General features: G+C 36.6%; 1 protein-coding gene across 1 annotated transcript in view; it reads right to left on the bottom strand.

Annotated features, from left to right (window-relative positions):
* Positions 1–14,106, bottom strand: part of WNK2 (WNK lysine deficient protein kinase 2) — a 101,927-nt gene that overhangs the window by 57,224 nt on the left and 30,597 nt on the right. The window contains exons 3-6 of the mRNA XM_070936977.1: positions 10,953–11,125; positions 9,848–10,068; positions 8,293–8,450; positions 2,727–2,815 (exon numbers count right to left, since the gene is read on the bottom strand). Coding sequence (XP_070793078.1) covers positions 2,727–2,815; positions 8,293–8,450; positions 9,848–10,068; positions 10,953–11,125 — 641 coding nt within the window. The remainder of the gene's footprint in view (positions 1–2,726; positions 2,816–8,292; positions 8,451–9,847; positions 10,069–10,952; positions 11,126–14,106) is intronic.

The raw sequence follows: 14,106 nt of genomic DNA, 5'->3' as shown, positions 1-14,106 counted from the left end.
GTTAAAAATATATATAAATTTGGCCCAGAAATTAAGAAATCACAAACCAATTAAAAAAAATTAAAAAAAATTCTTCTTAAGCCAGCCCGGCTTGCTGGAAAAGATGGGTTTTGAGGGCACGACGGAAGGCACTGAGGTCATGGATTCTCCTTATCTCTGGGGGCAACTGATTCCAGAGGGTAGGAGCCCCCACAGAGAAGGCCCTCCCCCTGGGGGTCACCAGCCTACATTGTTTGGCTGATGGCACCCTGAGGAGGCCCTCTCTGTGGGAGCGCACGGGTCGATGGGAGGTCGTTGGTAGCAGCAGGCGGTCTCGCAGATAGCTAGGCCCTATGCCATGAAGCGCTTTAAAGGTGATGACCAACACCTTGAAGCGCACCCGGAAGACCACCGGGAGCCAGTGCAGCTCACGCAGGAGCGGTGTTACATGGGAGCGCCATGTTGCTCCCATCACTACCCATGCTGCTGCATTCTGGACCAGCTGGAGCCTCCGGGTGCTCTTCAAGGGGAACCCCATGTAGAGAGCGTTGCAGTAGTCAAGGTGAAAGGTGACGAGGGCATGAGTGACTGTGCACAAGGAATCCCGATCAAGAAAGGGCCGCAAGTGGCGAATCAGGCGAACCTGACAAAAGGTCCCCCTGGTTACAGCCGTCAGATGTTCCTCCAAGGACAGCTGCATATCCAGGAGGACTCCCAGATTGCGAGCCCTTTCAGTGGGGGCCAAAGACTTGCCCCCAATAGTCAGTGATGGAGTCAACTGACTATATCGGGATGCCGAGAGCCACAGCCACTCTGTCTTGGAAGGGTTGAGTTTGAGCCTGTTCCTCCCCATCCAGATCCGCACAGCCTCCAGGCACTGGGACATCACTTTAAGGGCATCATTGGGGTGGCCTGGAGTGGAGATGTACAGCTGGGTGTCATCAGCGTACTGATGGTATCTCACCCTGAAGCCACAGATGATCTCACCCAGCGGCTTCACATAAATGTTGAACAGAAGGGGCGAGAGGACCGATCCCTGCGGCACTCCACAGATGAGAGGCCTCGAGGTCGACCTCTGCCCCCTGCCAACACAAACTGAATGATCTGCCTCTGTGATGAAGCTTCTTTTATTGAATCTGTTGTGTAAAACTTTGAAAGAAAACCCACATATATATAATTTGGTGGATTTTTTCTTTTTCATATTTTTTCTTTTTCCATTATAGCAATAGCACTTAGACTTATTTACCGCTTCATAGTGCTTTTACAGCCCTCTCTAAGTGGTTTACAGAGTCAACATATTGGCCCCAACAATCTGGCTCCTCATTTTACCAACTTCAGAAGGATGGAAGGCTGAGTCAATCTTAAGCCTGGTGAGATTCGATCTGCCAAACTGCTGGCAGCTGGTGATCAGCAGTAGCCTGCAGTACTGCACTCTAACCACTGCACCACCATGGCTCTTTAATTATGTTTAATTAAATATATAAATGTAAGGTTTAAAACCTGTAGAAGGATTAAGACAAAGTCTTGTGAGATACTGCATCCAATAGCTACTTGTCAAATATAAATCTCCACATACCATTTTCTGGAACTTACCTGGATTGAGAAGCCTTTCTTTTGATCACTCATGGCTTAGTCACCTTCTGTATGGATTACTGTACTGTGCTGTACAATGTACCACCCTTGAAGAGTATCTAGAAGCTGTAATTGATGCAGTAGCATGGGCAGTTTTGGGCACCCCTAGGGTTGCACATGTAACACCTCTACTATGTGAGCTGCATTGGATGCCAGTTTATTTTCTGGTCAAATTCAAGGTGTTGATTTTTAAAGTCTTTTAAAAACTTTTAAAGTCCTTCATAGTGTGGACCTGGTTATCTGAAGAACCATCCTGCCCCAATAACATTGACCTGTCCCACCCAGGCAAGCAGAGTGAGTTTGTTGCAGAAGCCATTGATTAAAGAATTTTGACTGGCAGGGTCTAGGATGAGAGTCTTCTTTACTGTTGCCTCTGCCCTATGGAACATCTTGCCCCCAGAAGTAAGGTAAAGTGCCATCCTTCTGGCCTTCTGGAAGGGTGTCAAGATCTGGTTCTGCCAACTGGCATGGGAATCCAAGAGTGGTATGCAACCATGGAGATGGCTGGTGGCTTGAGGATGCCCTCTTGCCTTTTTTTTCAACCTTTTAATCTTTATTTTAATTCTGTTTTTTAATTTTTTTTTAATTTGATTTATATGCGGCCCTTCTCCGGAGACTCAGGGTGGCTTACAATGCGTTAAGCATTTCTAACTATGTCTCTTTTTATATGGCTATATGGTTTTTATTTGTAAATCTAACCAGATTTCAGGTGAGATGGGCGCTGTATAAATGTTATAAATAAGAATAAAAATATAAAATGAATACTTGAAGAAAGTCTCATACTGCTCTGTTTATAGATATACAGTCCAGAAAAACATTCTGACTGAAAATCAACATTTGTTGAGAAGTCCTCAAAATTCACAGGACTATAGTCACACTAATCAGATTCCAAATGGGTACCAATTCATCTCCCCATAGTAACCATGTTAGTTTCTATCTAGCTAGTAGCTATCCTAAGAGATCTACCTGATTAGATTAGAATAGGTCTATCAGTTTAAAACAGTACTGGCCAGCTGTGGTCAGTTTTCTGCCTCCACCCCAAGAAATTACTTTGAAATGTGCTCAGGATTATGACCTGTTTCACAAACAACAGAAATTTACTATTTGAAACAAACCTCTCTTCTTTATTTTTGCAAATACACTCTCCAATTATCTCCTTAATTTCAGGATCAGTAACTTTATCAAAACTTGCTGGTTTGACACCCTGTGTGAGGGAAAAAAACATAATTAAGTTTCATTTCATTAAGTGGCATTTTCATTCTAGACTTATACAGCTTTGAGTTTAAATTAGGACTCTTATGTAATCTAATATACAATAGACCATTATATATGCTATAATGAAGCTAAAGTCAGCATTAACTTTTATTACAAATTTTAATATTAAGGGCCTTGGGAGGCAAAAACTGAACTATCCTGAACTATCTGGGATTCTGTTCCAGAAAGATCAACATCAAGGGGTGTTCTTTTTCTAAGTTTTGTTTAAACAAATTATTAATTAACTACTTGTTTATTTTAATTATACTTCAACTTTCCAGGATTCAGAGCAGCTTTCCTAATTAACTAATAGATTTTTATAATATTTTGATACTGTTCCAGTATACAGTCCGCTTTAAAATAAGGAATAGATATTGTAAAATAATTAGTGTCTCTTATGGTTTTGCCCCAAATTTAAAGGTAATCCTTACAATTTCTATTCTACAAAAAAGGAAACAGTAACTCTGTAAGGTGACCAAGTTTTCTTTTCAGAGTAGACCTCTAATTGAAGTTTTTGAATGTCTTATAAAAAGATTTTCACCTGCTGACAGTTACAAGATGTGAGCTTTAAGGATTCTCAATATCAAATTGAAAATCCCAAAAAGAAATAAGATATTTAAGGCAACGTTTTATGTATGTTGAATATGGAAAAAGAAGCTTTTTTTAGTGAGGTAAAGAAATTGAAATAGAAAGCTTTATTCTATTTCTAAACATTTCTCTGGAATAGTTTTAATAGGTATAATTATTTTTTATCCCTTTTTATGTTGTTGGGATATTTTAAGAAAGGAAGTGAATACCTTATGTCTGGCATAGGCTTAAGGCATCCATTTTGATCCTTTCACTGGAGCTCAACTCTAGGTAAATCTATGGATATTTTCATATAATTTTCATGACTGTAATATGCAAATGCGTACCTTCTGGAACATTTTCCTAATTAATCTGATCTAGTCCATAGTCCAGGTATTTCTTAGTATCTGACAACGCAATACTAACGGGTTAATGGATCCATCTCTAAGATTGAGAGATGAGGTCCAAAAAGGATTATTTGGATCCCTTAAGACTCTTAAACTTTATTTTTTAATCTAAAATTAAGTTTTCATGTCTTGTAATTAATAGTACTTTTAATAGTACTTAAGTTTGGGTCTTATTTTAACTATCAAAAAGGATTATTAACATGTATTTTAAACACTTCATCCTGTAGATAACACTGCCTCATAAATGCTGTAAATAAAAATAAAATAATGCCTCTTGAAGAGATTGGCATTTAGAATTGAAAGAGGTCTCATTCACTTTCAGGCAGCAAGTCTGAGGCCATCTATCCAAAGCAGGCATGGAGGTGATTGCTATTCAAGGTCTATTTGATGCATTATTTGAATTGGTGCCATCTATTCATAAGATTTTCTCGTCTATACGTGACACAAAATGTCCTTAGGTATGAGTGATTGAGGCATGGAAACAAATTGCAGGAAAAGCATGAAGACTGAAATAGTTGCCAAAAAGATTATCTCTGCCTTGCACCATTTTAGGTTTTATATATATTTATATATATTATAATTTTACCAAAGAGGAACAATTCATTATGCTTTCAGCCAGGTTAAAATGCATCTTGATTAAAAAAAAAAATCTATAAAATTATGGCACCATTTTAACCTGAGGACCAATGGAAAAGAATTGTACAAATTATTCATTTAATGGCGTGTTAAGCAGCAAAAGGTCATCCATGCTACACAAATAACTGTGGGAAGTTGTACTTGTTTTAGACAAACCAATAAAGCCATCTAGAGAAGTTAGATGGTAGAGATTACCGTTTGGTTCTTTAGGGTTTCTTCCACTGATGTATTTCTGGCAGTACAACAGACACTACATTTGAGCAAATGTCATAAAAAAATTAAACAATCAGTTGGCCAATTAGATATAATAGGAGATCACTAAAATGACAATTAAGGTCACAGTTCTGGAGGATGTTTTGAGTCCTATCCATTGCTATAATAGGAGAGAAAAATATTTACTTTTTGCTCAGTAGGTTATAATTTCTTAATCCCCTCAATAAGACACCTATATAATGTATTGATATTGATGTATATTTTAAAAATAAAAATCCAAAAAATAGGATACCTATATCAAGCTTTTTTATTTAATTCTGTTCAATTGTGTTCGATTCTCAGAAACTGCCTGAATAAGTCCTTGCAGTTTTCTTGGCAAGGTTTTTCAGAAGTACTTTGCCATTGTCGCTTTTCTAGGACTGAGAAGAGTGACTGGCCCAGGGTCACCCAGCTGACTTTGTATCCATGGTGGGAGTAGAACACATAGTCTCCTGGTTTATATGGCTCTTATATTGAGCTTTAGGAGGCATAGGAATTGATTGATTGATTGATTGATTTAATTTGATTTCTATACCGCCCTACTCCCGAAGGACTCAGGGCGGTGAACAACCAACAATAAAATCCATTAATTTATGACTAATTTATAATTTAATTAATCAATTGGATAAAACATAAATTCTTTTTGATTAGTTGGGTTAAATTCTCCCAGAAAACTTCATCATTCTGAACTCTCTATACCAATCTTCTTAGTCTGTCCTTGATTAACTTTTTAAAGTAAGTATAATAATACATATGAATGATATAAATTAATCTTTGTACATATTAAGCATTTAACACAATATCTTACAAAATAGTTGATGCAAACTGTGCTTATGTAACATGATTGGTCAGCTGGGGCTTTGTGTTTTTCCGCACTAACCTTGCAGGAAAGCAAAGCTTATACCTGCATGAACAGTTCTGATAATCAAACTTGAGAAATATGTACCATATCACATGATGACTTTAAAAAATATGAACCATATCACGATGACTTTATAAAATAACAGTACTTTCCCAAAAAAGCAAGTGAATTTAGGATTAAGAGTTTAGTGCATGCAAGGACAGACATAAGATAGTTATTTTAAACTTGGAAAGCTTATTTGTTTCCTGGACATTTAATCATTTAATGAAAGAGTTCCATTCTAGGCTATTTACGAAGGATATTAAATAAGAATCAGGCACAAACATAACAAAAAAAATATTAACAAAATGTACCAACTAGAGACAAAGGCTTTGTTGAAAGAGAAATAGAATAATTGGAATGTTCGTGGTGCATTCTTCCTACAATATAAGGACAACAGCCAATTTTTTCGTAAGGGACATACAAAACAAGACTTTTTCTCTGTAGCTTGTCTCCATAATCTCCTCGACAAAGTTCCTCAAATTTGCAAAGCAATGTTGACATTGTGGCTGCATTTTAGAGGGAAGAGGATTCTGAACATTCTGCTGCTGCAAATAAATAACAGCATCTTGGGGGAAAGGGGAAGGGTCTCTAAAAAAAGTATAAATGACAGCCTCAAAGTCTTGTGCCTATTTTAGACATATCTTGACATTTTTTTTATTCCCTCTGTGAACTCTACTGAATGGGTTTCTGTCTGAATGGAATAGTAATCCATTTCTTTGGTAATCCTTATATTAGATTGGCATGACAAACAAATATTATTATCGCTTTATTTCAGATGCAGGTAAGGTAAAGGATCCAATTAAGTGTTTGTGGAAAGATACCTATGATGGTCTCTTGATGTCCTTTTCTAAATGGAAAAGCAATAATTAGCTATAATTATATATTACAAAGTTTAGAAGTTCTTAACCCCTTCCACTGACACTATTTTTTCGTCCCAGCTAGTCTCTGAAAGAAGCTTTCTCATGCACTTTGCTATGTCAACATCCAAAAACAAATGACACAATAAATATGCAATCCGTGACAAATGTAATCTTGGCACATATCAAAACAAAGAACTGAGCTGTAAGAGCCTGTACTTTAAATAGTGTATGAATCTGTGTTCACACAAGTTTCAGTTTTCCACCGACTGAAAAATAGACAGGTTCCACAATTCATGTTTGATCTTAAACCTGACAGTACAGTTTAGTTCCAATATTTCCTTTTCCCCCTGAAAACAAAGTAAAAAGATCTGTGTACATATACAGAAGCACATAGTATTTGCAGGAATCTTTGCAGAATAATCTAGATGAATTCTCTCCACCACTCTTTATATATTCGTATTTAATATAATAGAGTAGATCCCAAATAAGTTTTGTTCCACTCAAATCAGTGGCAAAATCAATTCTGATTTCATGAGGCATCACTGATTTGAGCATAAAATAATGTAGCCTGAATACAACTCATACAGTTTAATATCAAGAATACACCAAGATAAAAGAACAAAGTCAGCCCCCTGAGTTCACATGTCAGCTCAATATCAAAGATGTTTAGTGACAACTGAAGCTGAACAAAAGAAGATAGATGGGACAATGTTGTGTGGAAACAGAATAATGCACAGAGCTCTAAGTGATATTGTAGGCAAAAGCGAATTGACAAACATTCATACAAATGCATAGAGCCAATTTGATCTAGTGATTAAAGTGCCAGGCTAGAAACCAGGAGACTGAGAGTTCTAGTCCTGCCTTAGGCATAGTCTCTCTCTCTCTCTCCCTCCCTCTCTCAGCCCAACTCATCTCACAGGATTGTTGTTGTGGGAAAATAGAAGGGAGCATTAGGTATGCTTGTACCTTATTTATAAAAACAATAAAGGTATTATAAAAATAAATAAATTCATATGAACATATGCATTATCTATTGTAAGTATATAGTGCAAGCAAGCTTCCAAAAGTACAAGAAACTGTATATAAAATAAATACAAATCATACATGTGCAAAATCTTCTAATGACAAACTAAGAAGGAATTGCTCTATCTTTATATCATATTGGGTATATCCCTAGGTGTCACCTTATTTTTTGGAAATGCCAGAGTTCTATATTCTCAAGAAATAAAATTGGTGCCTGGAGGACAGAATTTGTTCTGCAGCATAGATGGTTTCCCCCAAATATATTATATAATCCGTTTGTATTTGACAAAGTGCCACATTCTTCACTATTAAAAATGTTATTATGCAGTTTGGAAATTTAAAAATAGAGAAAAATAAATATTAAAGAAGTAGAAACAATCTGCATGTAGATTTTTTATAAATTAACACTGAAACAAGTAAAAAAAACATGTCATTAGTAAAATGGGAAACTGAGCAAATCTGAAAAACACTGATGCCATTTCTACGTTTTGAAGAGAGTGGCTGGGATGGGTATGAGAAAGGAGAGGATATGCAGAATTACCTCAACCCTAGTCTTAAAAAGAAATAATTTCTTCTTGCCAGAAAATGTAAGACCTAAATAAGAGAATGAAGTATTCAACATAATCATGATGTTGAGAATTTAAGAATTATTTCAACAATACTTTTATTAAAATTATATAGTATGTTATATAATAGTACATCAATGCTTACAATGTTAAATAAGGAAAAAACAGTGTAAATGAAGGAGCAAAATGATTATACTAAAAATATCACTTACAGAGGTTACTTTCCTATAAATTTGAGCAGCATTCTGGCATTCTGAATATGGATATTCTGAGGTAGCCATTTCCAACATACACATTCCAAAAGCATATACATCCACTGATTCATCATAGTGTTCTTCATACATTTCTGGGGCCATAAATTCTGGAGTACCTGAACAGAACGAAAAGAATCAATCTTAGAAAACATACTTGTATATATAGAACATCAACTAGAAAAAAGAACATTTAAAGGAGAACATTCTTTGCATGAATATAAAACTCAAAAGAAACTTCTATATTTTAAATTGAAATTAGTAAAACAGATAGTTAGATGGAATTTTGGGTTGAACCCAAAGGTATCATTCTATACGCAGAAATGCTCAACTCACAGAAAGACAGTTTTCCACAATCTTGTGCCCCCCAGGCAATATTAATTCAAATAATACTTTGAATCCCAATAAACAACTAGACTAAGAATTCAAGGTATTTTCAGGTCCTAGACACTTATTTTCTAATAATTTTCCACAATAACATAGGGATCTCCATGTTTTTTGAAAAAATATCTGGAATTTGACAAGTTCATCAAATATCCTGTGAAGTTGATTTCACTTAATACCTTGTTTGATCTAATATAATAATGCCAAAGTATTATATGTTATATACTTTTAATGTAAGTTTGAAAGTTAACAGCCTCTTGTCAACAGATGCCCTACTTCTATTTATGCTTTGTGGCAAATCCCTGAGCTATAGATTTTCACAAGAAAATTGGAAGTCAGAATTCAAGATGATATGAATGTAGACTTTGCCTTGGTAAAGAAAAGAGAGCAGTGCACTCCTAGGGGAAGAGGGGGAAAAATATGCTCTTGATCATGCGATACATGATCTTGAGAAAGAGGAACTCATGAGGGGGGGAATTAAAATAATTCCATCTTGATTTTATTTGATATAAGATAGTACTGCTTGCTAACTAAGTTTATTTATTTATACATTACATCTAATGTAAGCATAAACTTCTAAACAAAAGTAAATTATAATTCATGTTCATATGTGTATAATAGTCAATACATCATACAATTACAGATTAAGAAAAAATAACATTGTTGAAATTTTATTAATTTTGGAAGAATGTATGAGACAAGGATTTAGCATTGCCAGTGAAAACCAAATATGGGTTGATTGTTTTGTGAGTCTATACTATAATTCATCTGTTTTCAATAAGAAGAGGTGATGTAAATGATATATGGAGGTTTTTAAGAAGAGGCGGGACGGCCATTTGTCTGAAATGGTATAGGGCTGTGATGGCTAACCTATGGCATGTGTGCCAGAGATGGCATGCTGCTCTATTCCAGGTTCCGGCACGCGCATGCACAGTGGCTAGCTGCTCTCTTCTGGGTTCTGGTGCTCCAGCGCTCCGGCACACGCACATGCGCACACTTCAGTTTCAGCACTTGGTGCCGAAAAGGTTAACCATCACTGGTATAGGGTTTCCTGCTTGAGCAGGGGATTGGACTAGAAAACCTCCAAATTTTCTTCCAATTCTGTTATTATGTCATGTCATGTCATGCTTACCTATGACACTTTTGGCAAATGAAGTTCTCTTAAGAGTTGCCAGACCCAAATCTCCTATCTTCACAGATCCAGTTGGCCCAGTTATAAAAATATTGTCACATTTTAAATCTCTATGAATAATTGGTGGTGTTCGAGTGTGCAGAAAATGAAGACCTTTTAGGATTTGCCGACACCAGCTACGAAGAACTTTTGGTTTCATCACTTTAAATCTCTTCAAATAGCTAAAATAAAAACATGTGAGATGGAATAAAATTATTTTAGAGAAAAACAGATGCATTGAGATTCTACTTGTGGGCAATATCTGCCTTTCTGCAGCACAACAAGGTCCTGAAACATTCATGACACTTTCCAGGTCAGTTTGAGCACTTTGTAAGCAATCTACCTCTTGCAATTAGACTTATCTGATTCAGCCTTCAGCCAAGTACATTCAAATACATTCCTAATTTAAGAGGAGGACAGTTTGGAAAGTAAATTATAAATTCATTTAAAAACTAACATGCTAAAAGCTGTGAGTTACAATTCTATGGAGATCCTTGTTTATGCAAAACTCTACGTGTGCACTGATACTGTATGTATATTGGCATACAGATGATCAGCAATAATGCTTCAGATTTGAAACTTGAAGCAATTCCTCAAGAAGTGGAAAAAACATAGAGAAAAAAGTTTATTATGCCATTGGTAATATTAAATTCAGTAAGATAATAAAACATGATGATTCAGATTAATAATTCAAGTATGTTAATTTGAATCAAGTGTTTTCCTTATCATTGGTGGAAGATTATTTGATTATAGCTTAATAATGTTATCTATTTTGGGAAAGATTAACCAAGAAGTTCAAAATGACCCAAGTAAAACAAAGAAAGGAAGAGAAAATACAATCAGAACTAGTGTAGTAGTAACAGAAGAAAACAATAGAGAATATAACAGAAATGAAACTTAATTCTGAAATTAAATTGAGTTAATTTGAAATACAGTCAGGAAAGCTATTATAAAGAAGGAAGGTAGATTTCCATTCTTAACAGGGTTAGGGATGTAAGCAAGAACTTTGTCTATACAAAGTCTATACTTAACTAATTATCTATATCATGACATAACTAGTACTTACGTTTTCAGAGTTCCGGAGGTCATCAGTTCTGTTACCAGCACAATACACTTTTTCCCTTTTAAACACGACTCCCAAAAATCATAAAACCTAACAATATTTGGGTGCTGAAGGCCTTTCAACATTTCTGCTTCTTCTTTAAATCTTTGCCGTTCCATTTTTGTCAGCTTTCGATCCTGCAGTTCAGAAAATATTTCTTGTCAGAAGACAGCCTGGGAATATGCCCTGCATTAAAAGGACTGCTGCACTTCAGCTCACATTTTTATGCCCTCTGGCCATAAAAATGAAGTCCATAATTTTTTTTTCTGTTCCAAGGAGGATATTAAAATGTTGGTTTCAGGGGTGCAGGAGAATTCAAATGAAAATAAAATGTATTTCCCTTGCAAGTGGAATTATCTTTGATAAAGTAGGATCTTTAGATCTAAGCCACAGCCATTAACTCAGTATGGCAAATATTTTAGATAAATATCAAATACGATAACAAAATTCTAGGTTTATAAAAATCAAAGGGTTAAACAACAACTATCAAAACAGAATAATGATATCATTAAGAGTTTCATTATAGATACCAATTTTTTCTTTTTTGCATAGTTTTTTCACTATAGTTCTACAGATCATCCCTGTTGGTCTGTTGCAGTGTACTTTATTTGGGGGCTGCTCTTGAAGACAACCCAGAAGTTTTACTTGGTCCAGGATGCAGAGGCATGGGTAGTTAATGGGCACATGTCATAATGCGTATGTCCATGATGGTGAACCTATGGCACACATGCCACAGGTGGCACCCAGAACTCTCTCTGTGGGCATGCGAGCCGTTGCCCCAGTTCAGCTCTGCCACACATGCACCTCTCACCGGCCAGCTGGTTGTTAGGTCTCTGCCATGCATACGTGGGGTGTGTGCACCTCCTGCCGGCCAGCTAGTTGCCAGGTCTCTGCCACGCATACGCGGGGAGTGAGATGTGTGTGGGGGGTCGCAAGTGTGTGCGGCAGGCTGCGGGGCATGCATGCATGGAAGGGGCGCATGTGTGGGGTGTGTGCACACACTGCATTTTGGGGGTTCAGGCATGAGCGCGTGCATTTGCTCGCGTGCGCGCACTTTGGGCACTCAGTCTGGAAAAGGTTAGCTATCACTGGCCTATGTAATACCATTACTACCTATCAGAAACCAGCAAGCTGCACTGGTTTCTAATAGGCTTCTGGATAAGTTTCAAGATGCTGTGTGTCACCTTTAAAACCTTACATGTTATGAGATCAGGTTACTTGAAGGACTGCTTTCTTCTGCCCACACAACTTGATCCAACAGGGAGGGCATCTCCAAGTTCCTTCTTTTGAATCTTGTCATCTTATTGGATCTAGGAAATGTGTCTTTTCTGCACTTACCCCTATTTTCTCTAATAACAACCCCCAACTCTGCCTCTCTCTGGGAAAGTCACTTACGATCCATGGATTCCTTGGTGCTCTCTGACTGGTTATTTGCTTACACATATTTCTTCCAATTAGGTAACATAATCAGTGCTAGTGAAGGTAGGATTTACATTGAGGAATAACTGTCAAAGTTGTGAGGCTCGGCATCACTGCTATGAGGATAAAGGTTTACTTCTGATCCCTATTAATGTGCTAGGCTCTATGATTGATTCCTGCTTGGCTCAGAACAGACTGAAACTGATGTTTACAGGAGAATCGAGCAACTGGAAGAGATCTTTCCTGATTTTCCCCTCCTCTCCAGATGGGGAAATTCTTCCCTTGAAGAACCAGGTGCACAGTTTGGTGATTATGTTTGACCTATGTTGGCCATAAGCATTTAGATTTAACCTTTTAGTACTTAAGTCTACCTTTTTCTAGCTCTATTTGTTTATTGGGTACTTAATTTCCTGGAGAAGACCAATTCAACTACTCTGATCCATGTGCTAGTTACCTGCTACTTTTATTTTGCAATATTCTGTATATATGATGCCTTTCAAAAATTGCAGTAGTTCCAAAATGTGGTAACTAAACTCTTCTTGGCATGTCTCCACTGAGAAATGCTCTGTCTGTGTTAACTTTTTTTTTTTTACAGCTAAGTCCTTAAAAAGATTGACTCTACATTTCTTCTTCCATAAGAAGTAGCACAAAAGCTAAAATGCATTTTAGCCCATTGTAAGTGCTTCTCTAAAGGGAAGCTTGTTTTGAACTGACAAAGGTTGGGACCTTTTTAGTTGGTGACTATATTATAATAGAAGCCCTTCCCTAAATATCTGCTTTGCCTGTTCTGTGACATTTAAAAAAAAAACAAAAAACCCAGAAAATGTATTTTCAATTGTTTGCTTTCTGGCCCTTTTTAATGTTGTTGTCAAATTCCAGTGTGCGCTTCAAATGTAAACTCAATGTCAGATTATTGTTTTGTGTTACATGGTTAGAATGTTTTATGGTTTTAAGGTATTAGATATATGTTCTGAGGGAGAGTATAATTAAATATTTGATGTTATTGTAAATCTCTGTGGGCTTGCTTGTCTGAGAGCACTGTAATGATAAAAGATAAATACACATTTAAAACCTATACACAACTTTTATTTATTTATTTAATTTATATGCTGCCCATCACACCATCCAAAGTGTCAGGTTAACTGAAGGGTCACCCTCTGGAATCTGTCCATGTGTTGATATCCTTTTGGAAGCCTTACTGTTGCTGAAGTAGCTGTGGAATTCTCTCACAAGTGACCACCATCTACAAATATCCCTTGATTTAGGACCATGATTGAGCCTGAAATTTTTGTTTTTAAGCAAGGCAACAGTGTTTTGTCCCATTTTACAACCTTTTAAGCACAATTATTGCAAATCACTGCAGTTGTTAAGTGGATAATGGGGTCATTAAATGAATCTAGCTTGTCAGAAGCCAGCTGGGAAGGTTACAAATGGTGATCATATGATCTCAGAACAGTGCAACTGTCATAATACATGCCAGTTGACAAGTGCCCAAGTTTTGATCACAGGACCATGGGGATGCTGCAACGGTCATTAAGTATGAAAACTGGCCATAAATCTCTTTTTTCAATGTAAGTTGTAACTTCAAACAGCCATTAAATAAATGATTGCAAGTTGAGTACTACATGTATTGTGGTAATCAATTGTGTGATTTTAATTCTCAGGTTGTTTTTTGTTGTTGTACACTGCCCTGAGGAAC

This window comes from Pituophis catenifer, unplaced genomic scaffold, assembly GCF_029215685.1.
Source record: "Pituophis catenifer annectens isolate HBS135680 unplaced genomic scaffold, rPitCat1.0.hap2 SCAF_2, whole genome shotgun sequence".
Lineage (NCBI taxonomy): Eukaryota > Metazoa > Chordata > Lepidosauria > Squamata > Colubridae > Pituophis > Pituophis catenifer.
The sequence above is the reverse complement of the archived record's forward strand: the minus strand, read 5'-3'. Positions and strand labels throughout refer to the sequence as shown.